Source organism: Hippoglossus hippoglossus, chromosome 4 (genome assembly GCF_009819705.1).
Source record: "Hippoglossus hippoglossus isolate fHipHip1 chromosome 4, fHipHip1.pri, whole genome shotgun sequence".
NCBI classification, from domain to species: Eukaryota; Metazoa; Chordata; class Actinopteri; order Pleuronectiformes; family Pleuronectidae; genus Hippoglossus; species Hippoglossus hippoglossus.
In genome coordinates, this window is record NC_047154.1 from 3731750 (window position 1) to 3752389 (window position 20640).

The following is a 20640-nucleotide window of genomic DNA, read 5'->3' on the forward strand; positions in this document are numbered from 1 at the left end:
TACACATGACTAAATTTAAAACAAGCATGTCCTCAGAGAGCCCAATCCCTCGTCTTCTGCTCTGATTTGCCCACCCATTCCGCCCTCTCGTTTTCACTTCTTGTCGTGCTCACCTCACCCCCCTCCCTGGATGGTTATGTCCCAAGGGACAAGTGACTCGAGCTCAGGAGGCAGAGGAGAACTACCTGGTCAAGCGGGAGCTGGCCACAGTCAAACAACAGAGCGAAGAGGCCAGTGGTCAGCTGGAGCAGGCCAAGAACACCATCAGGCAGCTCCAGCAGCAACCACAAGCGGTAAGGAGGGCCACAGAGGCCCCAGGTTGCAGGTTTGCAGTGGGGATTAGAGCCAATCTTTACCTGGCTTAGTCTGTGAGGAGCTGTAACGTCCTCACTGTTTGTGGTGTGCAGTGCTGAATCCACAAGTTGACTGTTTTATATCATGCAGTGTGCTAGAAATGAGAGCTGGACCCATAGCTATGTGCTTTCACTTGTCATGGTTATGTGTTTCCCCTGCCCTGGTGGCACCTGTTGCCTAGCAACTCAAATCCAAGCGGTGGCAGGTGAGAGCTTCTCTCACTTTGCACACCAGCTCTGGGTAATTATGTGTTTTGGCATGCATGAATTCAAATTGGTACATGGAGTACGAGACAGGTCAGCTACCATGTACAGTTGTCAGTTGTGAGCAGTTGTCTCAGAGGCTGGTGGATTTAACAGTTGACACCCTGTTCACATAACGTGTCTCTTGACCTCACAGTGTTAATTATTGATGCTTGGAATCCAGATGGTAATGTGCAGGCGTTACCATGTTCTACATAATTTGCTATCATGCTTCACAATGAGCGGTCATGAATTATGTAATGTGAAAGTAAAAGACTAAATGAATGATGTCAGGCATTGTATTTTGTATCTCTACCAGAAGAATATAACATATGGAATGTGCTGACACTACTTGTTGGTGGTTTACATTAGTTGAGGTTGAATATTTAGTTTTGCTTTAAAACCCAACTGTGTTGTCACACATGGATATGTGTTGGTCTGCTTTGTCTCTGCTCACTTACCTTTCCTAATGGTTATAGAAGGGAGCCCCTCGCTACTCTGAGGAGTCCGTCCTGCAGCTGGAGAGGGAGCTTGTACAAGCGCGACTGAAGGAGGCAGAGTCCCAGTGTGCACTCAAGGAGATGCAAGACAAGATCCTTGATGTGGAAAAGGTGAGTTGCCCTAGATACTGTTTTCCAGCACAGCCAGCACACAGTTATAATTATCAGTATATTTAAAACATACTTTTCTTTCACGTCTTCCCCAGAGGAACACGTCCCTACCAGATGACACCAACGTAGCACGGCTACAGGAGGAGCTGATCGGGGTGAAGTTGCGGGAAGCGGAAGCCGTGACTGGCCTGAAAGAGCTGAGACAGCAGGTCAGAGACCTGGAAGAGCACTGGCAGGTAAGCGACTAATCTTTCACAAGTGCAACATATGAAAATAGGAAAAAATCTTGATGGTATTTTAATGAATGACTGTAACACTTTTTCTCAGCGTCACATGGCACGCACAGCTGGTCGCTGGAAGGACACCCCAAAGAAGAATACTATGAGTGAGCTACAGGACGAGCTGATGAGCGTAAGGCTGCGTGAGGCCGAGGCCCAGGCAGAGCTCCGAGAATCACGGCAGAGGATTCTGGAGCTGGAGACACAGGTCAGATCATCTTTGTATCCACATTCACCTCATCAAGCTCTTCTGTGCATTGGATTATTGTGTTTGTCCTTCTTATCATTAGTATCTTTATAATCACAGTGATGAATTATTTGCAAAGTAAGGTGGGTGTCTAGTTAACAGTAAAACAAGAGGAGGGAATTTTCTTCCTGTATTGTCACACAGTTGCCTCCAGATGGCAGCAGTCCTCCGCCAGACAACTCAGAAACTTGTGCAGCTCAGTGCAGTGTCACCAATCACATTTTTGTGTCTAGATATATGTGTACAATGTGGAATTGTTTAAGACTAAAACTAAAAAACGAATTTCTGTATCTTTGCTTACACAGAATCAGATTCACAGCAACCACCTGCGAAGGGCGGAGCAGGAGAGTCGCAGTCTCCAGGAGCGTGTGCAAACACTGACGGTGCAAAATAAAGATCTGCATGTGCAACTGCAAGAGATCAAGCGGAGACAAGCTGAGATTGAATGCAAGGTACATGTTAGAGTCTGCTGCTGATCTGCAACACATAACACTGTGAACACTGGTGCAAACCACTGCAGCTGGTTTGAAAAACAAGTTGTGTTAAGCCATCTCCTTAGAGTCTGATGAAGTAATATTATGAAATCTGTTTGGATGGTCTGTTGCCTCCTGAGAGTCAGTATCTAGCTACAGGAGAAGGAAGGGACTTGTTCTGATAGTATCTCCTGTATGGCTGCACCTATCGATTATTTTTGTATCGATTAATATAACGATTATTTTTCCGATTAATATAATTATGAATTTCAAAAATAAAATAAAAATAACTTAATTTATATCTATTTAATAATCCTCTCTTAAATACAAACAAATCGGACAAAAACAAAGTATGCACTGCAAGGCATTTTTCCGCAACAAAAAATAGCCCAGTCTGAATTGCTTATCTACCTTTTACAGTCCCATACCTCTCAAAAATAAAATTTGTGGAAGGGCTTGGTCCATTAAAGTAAAAGGAAAATATATCAATCTACATTAAGCTGTCCAACAACAAAATAAATGAAAACCAAAGTAAAATTCAAGTAACTTTCTGGAGGAATATCAAAACACTGTGTAAATTCAAGTTTAGCAGTCTATCAAAAAATCATCTTGAAGAAGCCTGGTAGTTGTATCAATGTCTGTATGAAGTCAAAAACTGACTAAAATAAATAAAGTAAAATTCAATAGTTTTTCCCAAATTCTTTTTCACACTGAACTGAAGTGTACTCTAATAATAAAATAAATATTATTTTCTCATTTCAAGTTAAGTAAGGTTTGCTTTTAAAAATTATAATAAAGGGCTTTTGAAAAAGGCATCTTTAAATAAAGTGCTTAATATTAGAAAAGATAAAGTAGTTTGAGTTTCCCCATTTCTTCTTTTTCTTAATATATAACTACATTTCACATATAAACAATCTCAAAAATCATGAACAACTAAACAGCTTTAACTTTCCTCTTTGTTCCCACTTTCTCTGGTTCAGTGAAGTAAACTCTCCCGTGCGCTGCCAGGATTTAGTCCCGTAAAGACAATAGGAAATAGCTGCGCAGGTTAAAATAGAAACGCTCCATCACAATTTAAAAGAGTGGCTATTTATTTATTTATTTAATCGACATCGATTACGTCGACGAGTTGCCCCAGCCCTAATATCCTGTGCTGATGCCTTTGATGCTGCTGCTAGATTTCTGTTAAACACTTGTGTTAACACTCTCCATATCTACCATGCAAAATTCACACATCTACAAATAGAAAACACAGAAACATTGTACACATGTTTCTATATCGGCCATTCAGCTTCTTCTGGGGTTGGTTAGAGCTGTTTTCGAAATAGTGTTTAGGCTACTTTTGCAGCTGCCTGTGAGTCTTGTGCGGTTTGTTTTTTCCTGCAGAGCAAGGAGGAAGTGATGGCAGTGAGGCTGAGGGAAGCTGACAACATTGCTGCTATGGCAGAACTCCAGCAACAGATCTCGGAGCTTGAGATTGAGGTAAAGTCCAAACACACTCCCTGTTACGTCTGTCTCTAACATCACACTCCTGACTCTGCATCAAGCATCATATTTCCTCGACTTCAAACCACATTTATAATACAACCCCAACTCAGAAAAAGTTGGGACGGTATGGAAAATGCAAATAAAAAAAGATAGTGATTTCTAAATTTAATTTGACTTGTATTTCATTGCAGACAGTATGAACATAAGATATTTTATGTTTTGTCTGGTCAACTTCATTTTATGCCATTCAGGCCTGCAACACATTCCAAAAAAAGTTGGGACGGGGGCCATTTAGGGCGAGTAATGAGGTACAATGATAAAAAAAATGAATTGATTTGAAATAAGTGATGTCAACAGATGATTGTAATCATGGATTGTAATCAGGTTGTTACTAAGTGACAGAGCAAAAACATACAACACCAAAACTTCCCCACCACGCCTTCATACCTTTCAGACTCTGCATAATGAACTCTGTTGAGTTTGTCCCCTAACCCACAATAGAGAATATGTGGCGCATTTTATAAACTTGTTTGTATATTCAAAGTTCCTTTAGGGAGAGAAATGTTACAGTGGCTTCAGAAAGTGTTCAAGCCCTTGATTTTCTGCACGCTTTATTGTGTCGTAGATTTAATTTGATAATTTGCAATTTTGGGGGCATCCACGCAACCAGGTGAGCTATTGATGTAGTATTAATAAACTTTTCATTATTATCTAAGTAACGGACAGAAGTTTGTCTAAATGTTAATAAAGTAGCTGGTAAAAAATGTATGGTTTCTTTGTTTACCGTATGCCAGTGCAGAGATTTGAAACTTGGAATATGTAAAGGCTGTGGCTAAAAGGGGTTTTTAGCCACAGCATCAGGAGATAAAGTACTGTGTGTAGGGCACAGATTTCAGATGTACTGTCTTGTCTAACAAACTATGATCAAAGCCCAAATCTGCCTGAAAACAGATGTATTGTAATTTCCCCACACATTTTCTGAATCTTAAAGCAGACTGACAAAGCTTGTGTATCTTCTATAGTGCTGCCCAAATATGATGACAATTTTTATTATTTATGTAAAATTATTTAGATTTTATAACTTATTTGTCTCCATTAGTGTTTTTGGACAAATGCTAAATATTGTGGAACTGTTACTGGAGACTCTTTGATTCATGATATTGAATGAAACTGGGCAGATGTGTATATAAATCTCCTGTTGGATCAAGTCTCAACAAGCAGGAGTGAAGAGATCAGTATTTATCCTCAAACAAATGTAACGCTACACACAACAAGGGTGACCAAAACAAATACAGGCCTGTTTTCACAGCGCCGACACTCAACAGTAATGACCGATAGCAGATAAAATCAACCAAAAAACACAATTCTAAAGTAAAGCTACGTAATGAAGAGTAAGTGTGGCAGTAGGCAGATGATGGTTTTGTACAGACTACAGAAGATAAATCAGTGAATCAGTGAATCAGTGAATGATTATTGTTTTAAATTTCAAAAGAAAATCAATCATACCATGAGGGTAAACATGTAACTCTGCATATTTCACAGTGATTGCTTTTTCTGCGGGATCGTGAAATCCTTGTAAATTGTTTATTTGTCGTAAACTACGGTGACTTAGAAGCTGAATGTGAGATGTATCAGTGCCTGTTGTTCTGAGCAGGTTGGATACATTTGTTTTATTATTCTTTTTTAGTTGTTATTGAGATGACACATTTGCTTTTAGGGTATTAATATTTTTTTTTAACTTTGACCATGACTTTATTTTTGAATCACCGTAAAATAATTTAGGCTTACTAAATATGATATATTGTAGTTGTACTCATAAAGTTTATTCTGCAATAATAACAATAGTAAAGTGCATGTAAAAATGACAGCTCAGTACTTATGGGGCAGCTAAGGACAGCTCTGGTGGAAACAGTTGTGACTTTAGGCCGGTGGGGTGGGCTTCATAAACGTACCTAAATGTGTAATGTCTTTCCAGATCATCTAAACTGTAGGCCCAGACTATTTATATGTATGACACCTACAACATATCCTCCCCCTCTTCCCCTTCATAGACATAGACAATCACACAGTGTGGTCTGAGGTTTTGTTACTAAGTGATAGAGCAAAAACATACAACATCAAAACGTCACCACCACGCCTTCATACCTTTCAGACTCTGCAAAATGAACTATGTTGAGTGTGTCAGTAAAACACACTTTACTTTCCTTTATTTTATTGACTGCATTTAGGAACAGGGTTGTACAGCCTTCTTACAGGTTTGGTATGTTTTCTTTCTGTCTGAGCTGAAATCTTGATGTGTTTCTGGATCTGTGATTTTGTTCTCTGCTCTAAGTTGTGGGTGAACATTTTTTTTGCCTCAGTCACAAAAAAGGGGAAGAAAATCAGTTTCTTGGGGTTTTCTTCAGAGAAGGTGACACGTTGGTGGTGACAACTTTCAGCTCGGGTTTAATGTGAGAGATCAGAGTGGCTTTGTCTGTGTCTGAATATGTACATGAATGTCTTGTGCATCTGGTAATAAGTAATTACATTAAAAAAAATCAGTGCGTTATAATAGAAGAAACTTGAGTGAAGCTATAGGTGTCTAGGTCTATGTCGGATTTTATCCGTTTCAATTTCAGTGGCCACAGTGCCCATAATGCCACAGATCCACTGTTTCTGGGCTGAGAGGAAGTGGTTTCCTCATCTTGAAGCACAGACTCTACCAAAGGTGACATATATGGTTTATTTTGAGGTTTCTATGACATGCTCAGAGATTTAACATAACTGTTTTTTGTGTGTGTGTGTGTGCGTGTGTGCGAGTGTGCGAGTGTGTGATTCTATTGAAGTGCAGACTTTCAGCTTTAATTTGAGGGTGTTTACATCAAAATTGGAGGAAGATGATGGAATAGCCCACACCTGCTCATGAAACAGCTTTTGAGTCAATTGTCCGTGAGTCAATGATTTTAGGTTCTTTGAAAGGAGGGGACTATGTATGAAAATTGTTGCAATTCCTAAACCCTTCCTCCAATTTTGATGTAAATACCCTCAAATTAAAGCTGAAAGTCTGCACTTCAATAGCATCTCGATTTGCTAATATTTCCGGACCCAACTGTATGAATATATGCGAATATGTGCATATATATAAATGCACATGTGTGTGTTCCATTAAACTCTCACAATGATGCACATCTTTACTATAGCTTAATGTTTTTGTAGTACAATGGGAAATAATTTTACATAAATTATATCTGTTCTTTACTGAGCAGCTAAGTGAATAATAAACCATAAAGTTGAATCATAATAAAAATGCACTTTTAATCATTTAACACTGCGGCAGTGACTTTTCACACGTTCTTCACACCTTCAGGGTAAAGCATATGTCGCTGCCACAACAGTGGAGATGCACAAAGTGTAAGACGACTTTGAATGTGCTTACTGAAGCTGTGCTTTTTTTCTGCTGCAGAACACATGACACCGTTCCTCCATGTTTGTTTTTCATAGGAAGTCACGTTCAATCACGCGAGTGCTCCACACTTCAGTTCAGAAGGTGTCGGCACCTAAGAGTCATTTGCCAACTGCCATAAAAAAAAAAAGTGATGAAGAAGATATTGTTTGTAAGATTCGCGAGTTTCTGTGAGATTCCAAGTCTCTGGAGTCGCCACTGTGAAATATTTTCCTACAAACGGCAAGTGTGTGGTCTTATGTTCTGGTCAAATCGTCCAGGGTGCGTTCTGAAGATTAGGATAAAAAATATTTTTAAACTGTTGTTATATCTGTTGTTAATCTGTTGTTACCACGTTAATAAAAGCGGTTAAGATTGTTAAGAGTTGATAATCCTCTAGTGTGCAGCAGCCTTAAGCTGTGATTTCAGTCCCTTGTCCATGATGTGGCGATGATAATGTTTGTGATGGTCTAAGAATGTTTTGCCAGATTAGCACATGTATTTTCACTGTAAACAAAACAACGTCATCATAAATTGGCAACTGTTTGCCCTTTACTCTTTTTATGGCTTTGAACAAAGTTCAAAAAGGATGAGTCAGAGTAACAACATAGATGAGGCAGATGTACAGAGAAATGTTGTGTTTTGCTTTAGAAAATTGTACAGCCACTGGCCTGGATGTTATCTTGTTTAGGATGTTACTAAGGTATTCTGCAATATGAGTATTTGAAGATCTTGTGGTTTTACTTATGTCCACATAGATATTTTAACATGTAGATGACATTGGCTGGGGGAAGATCTGCACCGACCAGAATGTTATCCATATTAGGGGCCTCTCGTATATCACACAAGGAGTTTTTTTTTTCTTCAAGTTTTGAGTCAAAAATATGCCAATAGTCTTTAGTTGCACTCTCACAAACAAAGTTCAACAGACTAAGACTGAAAAAACGTTTGACGACCCCAGCGACACAGTCTGACACCTGCTGATTCACACAGCTGAGCACGAGGAAGTCTTATTAACTGCCTGGCCCCATTATCGTTGCAATGTTTTGGAGCGACAAAACCTCAAAAACAACCGATTCTTGGAATAATCTCACTTGTTTCGACCTCTTGTGAAAAAAGGGCCTACTGGGATCCACGAAACTCGACTGCACCTTACCACAGGAATCACAACCCCTATCTGTATTTTTGGGGTGTTGGTCGGACCAGAGAAGACTGTGCCTCTGACACCCCACCCCTGCTGTGTGCAGTCTTCCCTTTTTTGCCTCGGTGTTCCTGTGGTTTGAACTCCACCGAGCGACCTTTTCTGGTCTTACTGTAGAAGTGGCAGGTTCAAGGGTGTGATTGAGGTTTGAACGTGTGTGCATCTGTTTGTCTCCAAGGTCTGCAGATGTCTTTACTGAGGAGAGTAAACATCGAATGGGCTGTTAAACTGTAAAAGCTAAGAAGCTGCCTCATCCCCAGGGCCCCAGGAGGAAATCAGATACAAATTACACTGTCTTGTGTTTCCTCTGACATCTGTCATTTTGCTCGCCTGCCACACTCGCAGTGTACACCATCATACTGCTGTTTTAGCTGTGGCGCTCTAGTGTCTGTTCATCCTGAATGTGCAGTAGCTCACAACTGTTCATATCAATGGGTATTCAATAAGTGAAATTTGTTCTCTTGCTCTTTAAGTGTTTGTTGCGTTTGATATTCAGTCTCCAGTGTAGCCACTTTTGTGTCTGGGTGGGCTGAAATATGCCTTCACCTCCCTCCACCTGTTCCACTGTGCTTCTTTTTAAAAACCTGATATCTTCTCTACCAACAGAAAGAAGAAGGGAAGGTCCAAGTCCATCTGAACCACACAGACTCGAGCCAGTACATCCGTGACCTCAAAGACCAGATATCGGAACAAAAACATGAGGTGAGACCCGTAAAAATGAAGCATCACGTTCAGTACTAATCAGGACAGCAGAGTTTTTATCTTGTGGAGGTTCAGATTTTGTTGTTGCCACTTCTTTGATGTAGCGTTTCAGAAGACTGACAACATTCCCTCAGATATGGTTTTGCTTTGAAGCAAACAGATTAGTAGAAGTGTTAACTACACCCAGAGACTTCCTGTGTGGAGCTGACACCGCACACCTCTTGTAAATACCCTCACAGATAGTACGTACAGATGTTACTACAAGTGGCTTTGAGCAGGCTTGTCACAGTGCTGAGCTAAGATAGAAAACAAAGTGTAACTACAATTTGAGCTCAAATGTGATTACTTTTATTTTAATTTGTGTTTATATGATGTTCTTTATAGATGGTCCTTTTTGCCACACTTGTTTCCAATTATGTATATTATGATTTGTGTTTGTTTTTGGCTGTTGTGACTAACATTGAGCTTTGAACCAGGGCTCGGTCCTATCTTAGGCTACATCCTTGATAATCAGGAAACGATGTGGGTGATCGTTTCCAAATTTGTCAATTATTGCCAGTTAGAGTACAACACAGAGTTTATTAGAGGGTTGGCATTCTGTTGCACTCGGCTTTGCAAGGAGGAATAAGTTGACCCCGCCATAAAGTGATGCCTCAGCTTGCCCATCAATCAACACACCTCAGCTCCCAGGGACCACTCCCTGGAAAGAAACTAATGAACAATAATAATAATAATTATTATTATGGTTGCGAAAAATATCACAATATTAATGTCATAACGAATCCGAGGCATTTAGTTATTAACAATCAACAGTCAAGTGAATGGAAAAGTGGTCTTAGATATAAGCATATATAATACATCTTAAATAAGTGCTACCTCAAGTGTGTGCGGTGAGCGAACCTGAAAGTTGACAGGCCCACCATCCTCCACAATCTGCATTAAAACCTGCATCATATTGCTGGAAACTCTTACTGCTGCCAGACAGATGTTGATCACGTCATGATTTCCTTTTTTGCATGGCAGCAACAGGAAGTGTAGACAGGTGCAGGTAAACACAGGCTTCTTTTTGTTATTCTGTGTACTGTGCTCTGAACTGGCGTCTCTTCCTACATGTCTGTCTGTTGCATGGCAGGCCACACCAGGTGAGTTGGTACAGATTTGCCATGTGACCTTGTTTTGGCCCTTAACCACATTGATATGTGGCCCCCACTGAAACCCCCAATTGTGTCTGTCTAATTCATAGGGAGGGAGGTGAGCTCTGCTTGGAATTAGAGGTGGAGAGGTTAACCTGAAGTCACACCTGCCACGTGGTGCTGAAGCTTTTAGGTGTCACTAGTAAAGCTTGTGTGAATACACGTTAGCTGAAGCTCACATTTTTCCATAGTTTGTGAAAGTTTTCCACAATGGAGAAACAAAAAAATACCCACAGCAACTGCCATCAGTCACAAAATCAATCAATCAAATTTAATTTGTAGATCCCATATTCACAAATCACAATTTGTGTCATAGGGCTTAAAACCATTTCACCTTAGTTCTCCAGAATTATGTAAAGTAGACAGTGTACTTGGAAATAATTTGGACAAACCACATAGAGTTGAGATTCATCTTTTTATTATTTTTTAGAAAAAAAACAATCTTGTGAATGAAGACAATCTGTTTTTTTTTAGCAAACATTGGGTCATCTTTCCACCTTTGATCAACAGAGCACAGCCACTTCCCTAAACCTTTTCATGAGACACGTTCAGGATTGTGTCCCAAACAAAGCCAACCAATGAAGAGGAAATTATACAATAGCTTTGTCCCAAATCCATGTTACTGATTGTACATTTATAATATGTAGTGCATTCACACTGGAATTGTGACAAAATAAAATATAGGCACCAGAGATGTCAGCACGAACACACAACTGGCTTTTTGAGTGTGTTCAAAACTGACGCTCTTGTCACACCATGTAGCAGAGTAAAGGTCTTCACATCGTTCCAGAGAGTTGTGTGTGTGTGTGTGTGTGTGTGTGTGTGTGTGTGTGTGTGTGTGTGTGTGTGTGTGTGTGTGTGTGTGTGTGTGTGTGTGTGTGTGTGTGTGTGTGTGTGTGTGTGTGTGTGTGTGTGTGTGTGTGTGTGTGTGTGTGTGTGTGTGTGTGCTGTAGACATACTGCCAGCTGCTGTTTGGGATCAATTGGGTCGCAGGAATTAGTTTTCTTCTTTTTAATGTGCAGTCCCAGTGTTGCTAGTAGTGTATTTAATGGGGATAATGCTGCAGCTCCTCGATGAGAAGATGAAACTCTCCTTGTCCCTGACACCTTCTAACGATTGGATGGACCCAATGTTTTCCTTTTTTCAAAAAGTGAGAGGACACAAAATCATTGTCACTGCTCAACTCCATTTTATCTCCTACTGCAAATTTTTGGAATAAATAGAATGATAAAATGCATTGGACTCAGTGTGCAAGGGTCCTGAGTGTGGTGATTTTTATTGGATGACATCTTTTAAAAACGTAAAAAATTAAACTCACAGCTGTGGAAAAACATTCAAGCTAATTGGATACAAATACTTTATTTTAAACAGTAGATGGCAGTAATGCACCTTGACGTTGGTTACCACCAACTAAATAAACCGAACAACGAAGAAGTAGACTGTAAACTACTGTTATGTTGTATGGAATTGGGACACAGCTCATTATTTCCCTGTGGTTTTTGATTGAATTGCTGCCTGCATGTCTGATTTATGTAAAACAGTGATACAACTTCAGTATTGTGTTGCATAGTTTGTAAACAACATACTGACCTGCTATAAATCAGTCTCTTTTGCATCACTCCTCACACTCACCGTGCTTCCTCCCACAGATCTTCTGCTTGAAAGGAAAGAGGGGTTTGGCCAATCAGCCCAGTTTTGATGGGATCCACATCGTCAATCACTATGCAGGGGACGAGCCTTACCAGTCTTCAGATGAAGATGGAGTCAAGGCGCTCACCCTCCAGGACACCCAGCCGAGGAGCAGCAGCCGCATCAGACTGCGCCCCAACCTCGGGGACACCGACAGCGAGGAGGAGGAAGAGGAGGAGGAGGAGGAGGAGGACGACGGGGAGGCCCTGCGGCTCTCTGTGCCTCCGAGCGGCAGCCAGAAGTCCACCACCGTGTGACGAACACCCGTTGGCTGCCAGAGTTGGGACACGGACTGTCAGCACCCACAGAGGAGGAGCCGGGGGGGGGGGCGGGGGGATGTGGAGTTCTGAATTTCAGAGAGGAAATGCATTATCATTTCATATCATGAGAATTACACAAGTTGATTTAGTTTTTCTTCATTTACCTCCTTTTTTTGTAGTTTTTGTTATCTTCTTGAGGGCAGCAAACACCTGGCCGCTGGCAGATCATCAGCCTGGAGGATCAAATAATGTGGAACGTATCAAACTCGACTGGGACACGGAGATCAGAGGAGGGGTTAGGGGGGTTTGTGTCTGTCTGTCTGTCTGTCACACCTAACACCCCCTCACTTTTGACTGTCGGTACAACACAGAGACAGAGACTGTGCAATACAAATATTTTATGCTCTACTACACACTTCATCCAATGTATTTTTATATTTTTAAAGCATTTTTATAAATGAACATCCAAAATGTATCGATGCCGTTACTACTAAGTGTCCATCATGAGGAGGCAGGATTGGGTGCGTAAATGTATGTGTGTTTGTACATTCATACAGTGAGACATCAAGGTCTGCGACCACGTTCCCAATGGAATGAATGAGACAGTGGTTTCAGAGTTGTTCGGATCCCAATGTTCATATATAAAATATATGCGTATCTATTGTCTTTATGAATTTGGTCAATGCCTGGTATCAAACCTGCGTCCTCCAGAGTCGACCAGAGGGTAACGATGACTGTTCAGGCCTTGGCACACGCCGCATGCCTTCCACTAGAAGCTGGTGTATCACAAGCTCAGTGTCATCTGCATACATGTAGATATGTAAATGTATATAATGGTTGTTGTTTTTTGTTTTCAATACCTTTTGAACTTGAACAAATGTATCTATTGCATATCTGACTTTTAGAATATATTGTACAACTCAGAAAAAAAGGGACATTTAAAGGTTGGTTAAATAACAGAAATGACGGATCCTGTTTTTGAGGCGAGCGAGGTGAATTCCTGTGAAGAGAAAAAGAATAAGTGACCTCACTCGACTTGTTGGTTATAGAAAACAGAAGAGGACAGATTTATTTCCTAACAACTGTTGCTATTGAAACGAGTTCTCTGAAAGCATCGCAGCTGTACTTTCAGAATGAGCCCCGCACTAAGCAGAAAGGAGCACATCAGCTGAGGCGTCACACAAGCAATGTCTGTCATGTTTTTGCTGTGTGTCACAAATTTGCAAAGAAATGGATGACGGTGTAAGGGAACTTGAACCGGGATACACTATAACACAATCTGGAGATGAATCAGGAGTTGTACCAAAGTGTTGTCATCCACAGGTCAGATCTACTCCACTTTCAAAGACCTGCATGTGTATGACTCTGAATTTCTCTTAATGTCCACGTGGAACACTAACTCCTGTATTCAGTGGAAGCCAGAGGAGACTGTGGCGATGGGTTGGTGATAATCACGTTCATCTGGTCAAGTTTCCCTTCGTCATCTGAGGGAGAGGAACACTTTATGGCACTTTTGAGTCTGCAGTGCAATAAGAACATATGGGGCAACGCTATGGAGCAGTCGGCACACTCTGGAGACTTACATGAGATTGTTATATGTATGTGTGTGTGTGTGTTTATGCATGTGAGTGTGAGCGAGCGAGATGAGTTCATAATAAAATGTTTGACTAAGCCGTGGCCTGATGTGTTTTCATGTTGAAGCTGTAACCTGAGTCTGAGCAGGCGTCATCTATCTGTCTTCCTCTGTGAAGATTCTACTTCGGATTGTCTCAGGAAGTGATTTCTCTCGCGGTTTTCAGAACTCAGCCTCATCTTCTGATCATTTCATGCAGAAAACCACATTTTAACAGCACAGTCCTCGTCGGGCACTTACCCACTAAAAGATTTACCAGGTTTGTATTAATTCTAAATACTGATGATTATTTAGGACAGCCAGGTTGTGATGGCCAGTGTACGGGGATGTTAGAATTTAAAATTGCAGTGATTGATTGCGCATGCAGATATTCTAAAGTGAAAGTCAGTTACAGTTTATTCAAATGTTGACAAGCTGCTTGTAAAATCCTCAACATTTATCCTTTTACCAGTGAATTGGGCGTGCATTTTATATAAAAATATTATTTTGATCATTTCAAACAAAGTCGTCTTCATTTATGCACGACTATTAACTGCATGTTACTGTTACAGTTTAGAAAGATTTGCAAATGCATTAAATAATTTTAGATTAAATTGTAAGCAGCTCTTGAACTGTTCACCATAATGTGGTGCCATGTGGGAGGAGTTGATTCATTTAGTGTTTTCACATATATGGAGGCGTTTAGAAAAATAGTTAAAAAAAAACAAGAAAATTGAAATTAAGCATTTGCTTATGCAAAGTATTCAAATAAATGATTGTATTCTGTTCCACGCACATGAGTTTTCTGCAGAACTACTACTAGCATTGTGATTATGAATATTATTATTATTTGTATGATTATTATCATTGGGGCATTGTTTGTTTTGTATTGAACTCTTTACCTTCATGGCAGGATGACACAGTTGTTCTTTATTACGCGCAGAGGCCACACTCCTCGGTGTCGGCCCCTCGCTCTCCTCCTCCGGGCAGCAGCAGCAGCTCGGGGCCTGTCGCTGTCATCCTCCACTTTGATCGGCTCTGGCTTCATATCTTCACCGACACGTTGTCCGGATGCAGCGGCCGTACTGCGTCTAATCGAGCCGGGACATGTGGCGCTTTGATTTCCTGTCCTCTATCCACCGATGGGAAACCCTTAAATCTTGAAATCCAGGTGAATACATTAGATGTTATTAATACTGATTGATCATTATAGAGCAGCCACACCACCACTGTTACCTGAGGGCTCGTGTATAGCACCTGCAGGGGTTAAAGGCACCAGGACGCACGGCTCGACCCTTTATTTCTTTTGTTACGTGCGTAATGACGCTCAACAGCCTCGGTAATGTGCGTCCTGAGCGCACAGAGAGCAGCCTGTCTCTGTGACCGGCTTCTTCCTTAGAGTAGAATACCCGCGGGCGTCTAACGGCGAGTGTCTGTCACATAATGACTAAGTGTGAGCGGGCTCCACTGAGCAGCATGACTCCTAACGTTGTCATGCGTGGACCCCCGGAATCTGTAATACGGTTTGATCACGATGAGCATTTATTGTTCATTGTTGCCAACGAATGGGATGTATTTTGTATGCTTGCAGATGTCCCCACAAAGCTTGTGTGGGTTGTTGAAAATGTCTCATCTTTATTGAGAAGAAGATTAAGAAGATATATTTGACCACTCTGTGCTGAGAGCGGGACCTCAGTGAGACCCCCGGGGTGCGCCCCCGCGTTTCCTCTCCCCCCAGCCCCCTCTCCAAAGATTGAGTAAAGCACTGATAAAAAAAGGAGCGTGTATCACTTCTCCTGATTGCCACAGGCTCCTCTGCAGACACGAGCCTGATCCGTGGCAGGGGGTGGGATAAACACTGCAAACAGAAAAAAGCCCCTCTGATTCACACTTATTCTCTTTATTTAGATGCTTGAGGCTAAACCAGAGCAAAAGGCGCACACAGGCCTGCGCGCTTTCACCTCTGCTCCTGAAATGAGTGGAGCTTCTTTTAAGGGTTGGAAGGGGGGGTGGGGGTGACGAGAAGTCGCCCCCTCTGCAGACTCTTTTCCTGTCACCTGTAAACAACACTATAGTATAGATGAGTAGGGGTGGGGGGGGGACACCTGTCTGCCCGGGCAACACCTGGCGCACGGGGCGGGCCGTGGCTGCAGGCGCATGCTCCGTGCGTGAGGTTGAACGGTTCAAAACACTCGGGCCCACATCCCTCTCCCCCCCCACCCCCACCCGCACACTATACCCCCAGCAGCAGCAGCAGCAGCAGCAGCGGAGACCAGATCAAGTGTGCGCAGAGTTGAGAGCGAGCAGCGCCGGTGCACAGTGACGGGACTCCTCTCTGCAGCTGGATCTTCATCAGCACCGCAGCTCTCGGGCCACATCAGAGATGCCTCGCTCCTTCTTGGTGAAGAGTAAGAGGGCGCACAGTTACCACCAGCCCCGCTCTTTAGTGGACGACTACCGCAGGCTGGACTCGCTACTGGCGCATATATGCTCAGGTATGTGCACAGTCCTGTCATGTTCTGCAGCGCCTTAAAGTCATCCGGAAAGTTCTTTTTTTTAATTTAAAATACTATTTCAAATAATTTACCGGATACTTAGTATGTTGAAAAGTTTATGTATAATCTCACAGGACTGGAAAGCTTCAATTTGTTCATAAATGGTAAATTGTCTATTTATCAAGCGCTTTTCTAGAATCTTTCATAATAGGCCTTATACATGAGGGCTATTAAATAAATATTTTTTCTTCAAATTGTCAAATATCTAATGATTTAACTGAACAATATGAAGATTGGAAGCTCGTGTTTACATAGTTTTTGCAAACGAAAAAACGTTTGTGCATTTTTTTAATTTTCTATTTGATCACCATAGTTTTTCTATGATCTTACATTAAAGGTTATTTCTAGAAATAATGTAAAATAAGGTGATGGCCGTTGGCCTAACCTTTGCGTCATTTCCCACATCTAATGAGCTCATAGGTTTATAGCGATAATTGTAACGTTAATGCCCTAATGAATGTATTTTTAAATAGAGTTAATTAAAATAAAAACATTGGCTTTACTTCCGTGCCTGACTCTCCGCTGTGGGTCCTCTCAGAGGCGGATAAACTCCCCGGTGACACCGACATGACGGTGGACAGTTACGGGCTCTCTCCGGATTCCCCTCTGGCCGACGCCGCCGACTTCTGCCCCAAGTCCCCGCTGAGCTGCCCCGGCAGTCTGTGTGGTCCCTCCTCGGACTACGAGGACATCTGGAGGCCTCCGTCTCCCTCTGCGTCGCCAGGTACTCACACACAGCACCACACACCGCTTCTACCCTGCTGCACTGATACAGCCTGGACACTGAGGGGAGGAGAACGTGCAGAGGGGACAAACAAGGAGATCATCTCTTTGTATTAGTTCTGAAAGTCCAAACACTGACACAAGTCCATGTAAGAATATTGTTATTCTGTTATTATTATTATTATTATTAGGCTATTATCTTTGGATTATATGTAATATATTGTGGTCGCCTATTATACTTTTTTGCATATAAATATGATCCAAAATAAGAGAAGATTATCCTTTATTAGTCCCACAATGGGGACATTTGCAATATTGCAGCAGCAAGAGTCTGTATCAGTAACATGCAATACTTAAGTGTAAGGATGATAAAAATATGAATGGAATTAAGAATAATATATACAGTGTATTAAACAGGGAAAATATGTTCAGTGAATGGATTGCACATTAAACATTGTATCATGCATGATAACACTTCTGTGAGAATAATGTAACAGTATATATGGGTAAGATTACTGTATACAGTTTACCTAAAGATGTTGCCCCTCTACAACTACTGAACCAATTGCTTATGTTATATCACAGAAGTCCACTTGTTTATATATAACACGCCCAGTCAAATGTCCCAGTGCTAACTGGTCTGCACATCTCCTCTATTAATCATGTGCTGTTCCTTGGTTTCTACAACCCTCACCTGGGGATTCTGGGAGAGGACATTGCATGACATCGCACACATCAGCCTCGTCCTGCGGGGCCCTGGAAATGCTCCCTTCCCTTTAGCCATGTCACTGCTTTCATTCAATTTTAATTCTCACCCCCGACCCCCCTGTCCCCTCCCTCCCTCCCTCTCAGCCGACTCGGACAAATCCCTGTCCCCCCTCGTGGACGAGACCCAGCCCTTCACCGTGCCCTTCCGGCCGTACGCCTGGAGCAGCTACCAGGGGCCCGGGCTGAGGCCCCTGGTGCAGCAGAATCTCCACCACCACCCCGGCCTGGAGGTGGACAGGGGCGCGGCGGCGGCGGCGGTTGCCTTCTACGGGGATCATGGTGCGCACTCGGCGCTGTACACGGAGCGGGTCCTGGGCGAGGAGGCGTACGGTGAATACAGGAGACACGCCGCCGCCGCTGCCGCCGCCGCCGCCCTGCTGTTTCCTGACGGGGGCCTGCAGGGAAAAGCGCACGGTGCCAAGGCCCCGTCTGAGCGGCTGTGTCCCAGCCTCATCTTGAACGGTGCCTACAAGTGCATCAAGTGCAGTAAGGTGAGCCTAGGATGGCCTGGGTGGGCTGAACAGTGTGTCGTGTCCAAAAAAATGCAGCAAATGAAACGATCCTTTAACTTTGTGTGTCCTCTCCTCCAGGTGTTTTCCACTCCACACGGTTTAGAAGTCCACGTCCGGAGGTCGCACAGCGGCACCAGACCGTTTGCGTGCGACCTGTGCGGCAAAACCTTCGGTCACGCAGTGAGCCTGGAGCAGCACAAAGCCGTGCACTCGCAGGTAACCTCACACCCCCGGCCCCCTGCGATTCACACCTTTTCTCTCTCTTCTTTCTCGGGGGCTGCATCATGCGTCTCGCTGTCAGCCTGCGTCTTCCTGTCAGGAAGGATGTGCTGCGTCGACATCACGATTTAAACCTCACCTCACGTTTCCGACTTTGCTTTTGTCAGGAGAGAAGCTTCGACTGCAAAATCTGCGGCAAGAGCTTTAAGAGGTCGTCTACTCTGTCCACGCACCTGCTCATCCACACCGACACGCGGCCGTACCCGTGTCAGTACTGCGGCAAGAGGTTCCACCAGAAGTCCGACATGAAGAAGCACACGTTCATCCACACAGGTGAGTGGAAGAGAAACAAATCTGTTAAACAATCTAGAAAGAAGTGAGATGTTTGCTAACTGTGTGTTTGTGTGTGTGTGTGTGTGTTTTCTGCTCAGGCGAGAAGCCGCACAAATGCCAGGTGTGTGGGAAAGCGTTCAGCCAGAGCTCCAACCTCATTACGCACAGCAGGAAACACACCGGCTACAAACCGTTCGGCTGCGACCTGTGCGGCAAAGGTTTCCAGAGGAAGGTGGACCTGAGGAGACACAAGGAGACGCAGCACGGACTGAAGTGAAGGAGACACTGTGTCCTCTCATGGTCTGACCACACACAGGGAGACATTTTACGCAAAGACAATTAAATCCCAAATCGCCCTGTTTGAGGACATTGCTTGGATTAAGGATCACCCCGATCCTCTATTTAAAAAAACCTATATGTGAAAAGTACATTGAGAATATATTTAATATTTGTTTCTATTTATTCTATCAAAGAAAACATCAAATAGACAAACAGGGTTTTTTTCATTGTGAAGACACGTGAGCAACACTAAACTCCAGGCTGCTGTCAGGCCCAGAGAAAAGCTGTGACTGTGACATGATGAATAAAAACCCATGAGTATGATCATGTTTGATATGGGAATCATATTAAGTCTTCACACCTTAATGAAGACACCAAGAAGAGAAGAGATGAAATCTGCGCTTCTCCAAAGCACAGAGGGAGTTTTTTTCGCGCTTGGGACAAATGCGGGCAAAACAGCCTCCTCACACTGTGCGATTTTATAAACAAGAGGGTTACTGCCCTTATATATATATATATATATCTCTTATTTTATTTTCATTTATTTTCATTTTTACACAATTTCATTCAGAATAAATGATCTGTCATTTACAAAATAAAAGCATCACATTTTGCCCCAGCAGGTTAGATTTTCTGTTTTTTTCTGTTTTTATTGATATTAAAAAAAAGCAATAAAACCAGAAAGGAAGAGTTGGACATTTTTTTTTATATTACAAGTGGGAGTGTGGCAAACTCTTAAACCCTTATATGAAAGTCAGTGCAAATTTAAAGTGTTAAATGTCCAATTATCTAAATGTATAATAATATTAATTCATGAAAATAATCTTCCACCCTCCATGTCAAAAACTTCAAGCTGTGGTAAGATGTTTGGTTTTCACTGTGTTTGTGTGGAAACCAAAGGGAAGGGACACTTCACCACCCTGCTGCTGTGATTGTGGCTGCCCAGAGGCAACTGTTTGTTTTGCCCACTGCAGCCGTGTGTTTGGACCTCAAACAGTGTGAGCTGATTTAACCGTTAACAAAACACTTAAACCCTCATGGCTGTTTAAAAAGGAAAAGAAAACAGCAACGGCTTCTGGCAGACGAGGCTCCACACACAGCAGCTGGGATCCTCTTTGCGGCACTCAGCTTGAACCTGTGAAGTTAAAAACCAAGCCAGAAATATTGGTGTCGTCATAGACCTGGACTTTAACAGCCAAAACATTACAAAGTCAGCTTGCTACCACCTTAAGAACATATCAAGGATTTAAGGCCTTATGTCTCAGCAGGATTTGCAAAAACTTGTCCATGCATTTATCTTAAGCTGACTTGACTATTGGTGTTCACGGGTTTCTCCAAAACAAAATCCACCAAAAAGCTGCAGCTGATTCAAAATGCTGCTGCTCCAATCCTCACCAAGAAATTGGATCATATCACTCCAGTTCTGAGGTCTTTACACTGGCTCCCTGTCCCTCAAAGGATTAACTCCAAAAATCCTGCT

At 42.4% G+C, this 20640-nt stretch overlaps 3 protein-coding genes across 8 annotated transcripts in view; 2 read left to right on the top strand and 1 right to left on the bottom strand.

Annotated features, from left to right (window-relative positions):
- Positions 1-13831, top strand: part of evi5b (ecotropic viral integration site 5b) — a 37768-nt gene extending 23937 nt beyond the window's left edge. For 3 of the 6 annotated variants that reach the window (XM_034582729.1, XM_034582728.1, XM_034582731.1), the window contains exons 12-19: positions 147-293; positions 1076-1207; positions 1303-1443; positions 1535-1693; positions 2038-2184; positions 3592-3687; positions 8922-9017; positions 11860-13831. In XM_034582729.1, coding sequence (XP_034438620.1) covers positions 147-293; positions 1076-1207; positions 1303-1443; positions 1535-1693; positions 2038-2184; positions 3592-3687; positions 8922-9017; positions 11860-12156 — 1215 coding nt within the window. In that variant the 3' untranslated portion in view covers positions 12157-13831. The remainder of the gene's footprint in view (positions 1-146; positions 294-1075; positions 1208-1302; positions 1444-1534; positions 1694-2037; positions 2185-3591; positions 3688-8921; positions 9018-11859) is intronic. The other 3 variants (XM_034582727.1, XM_034582726.1, XM_034582732.1) reach the window with 2 other exon arrangements.
- Positions 13832-14597: 766 nt separating this feature from the next.
- gfi1ab (growth factor independent 1A transcription repressor b) lies at positions 14598-19770 on the top strand. The gene is made up of 6 exons (XM_034582736.1): positions 14598-16266; positions 16865-17050; positions 17902-18308; positions 18408-18545; positions 18716-18881; positions 18980-19770. The coding sequence occupies exons 1-6, from the start codon at positions 16155-16157 to the stop codon at positions 19156-19158; spliced, it is 1188 nt and encodes a 395-aa protein (XP_034438627.1). The 5' UTR covers positions 14598-16154; the 3' UTR covers positions 19159-19770.
- Positions 16983-20640, bottom strand: part of LOC117760040 (uncharacterized protein C1orf146 homolog) — a 36152-nt gene continuing 32494 nt past the window's right edge. Inside the window, exon 5 of the mRNA XM_034582739.1 lies at positions 16983-17109. Within this exon, the coding sequence (XP_034438630.1) occupies positions 17080-17109 (30 nt within the window). The 3' untranslated portion in view covers positions 16983-17079. The remainder of the gene's footprint in view (positions 17110-20640) is intronic.

What these genes read in the sequence shown, in the direction of transcription:
- gfi1ab (XM_034582736.1), top strand. Translation starts at nt 16,155, where the DNA reads ATGCCTCGCTCCTTCTTGGTGAAGAGTAAGAGGGCGCACAGTTACCAC. An exon ending in GTCTCCCTCTGCGTCGCCAG is followed by an intron (nt 17,051 to 17,901) that starts GTACTCACACAC and finishes CCTCCCTCTCAG; the next exon opens with CCGACTCGGACAAATCCCTG. An exon ending in ACAAAGCCGTGCACTCGCAG is followed by an intron (nt 18,546 to 18,715) that starts GTAACCTCACAC and finishes TGCTTTTGTCAG; the next exon opens with GAGAGAAGCTTCGACTGCAA.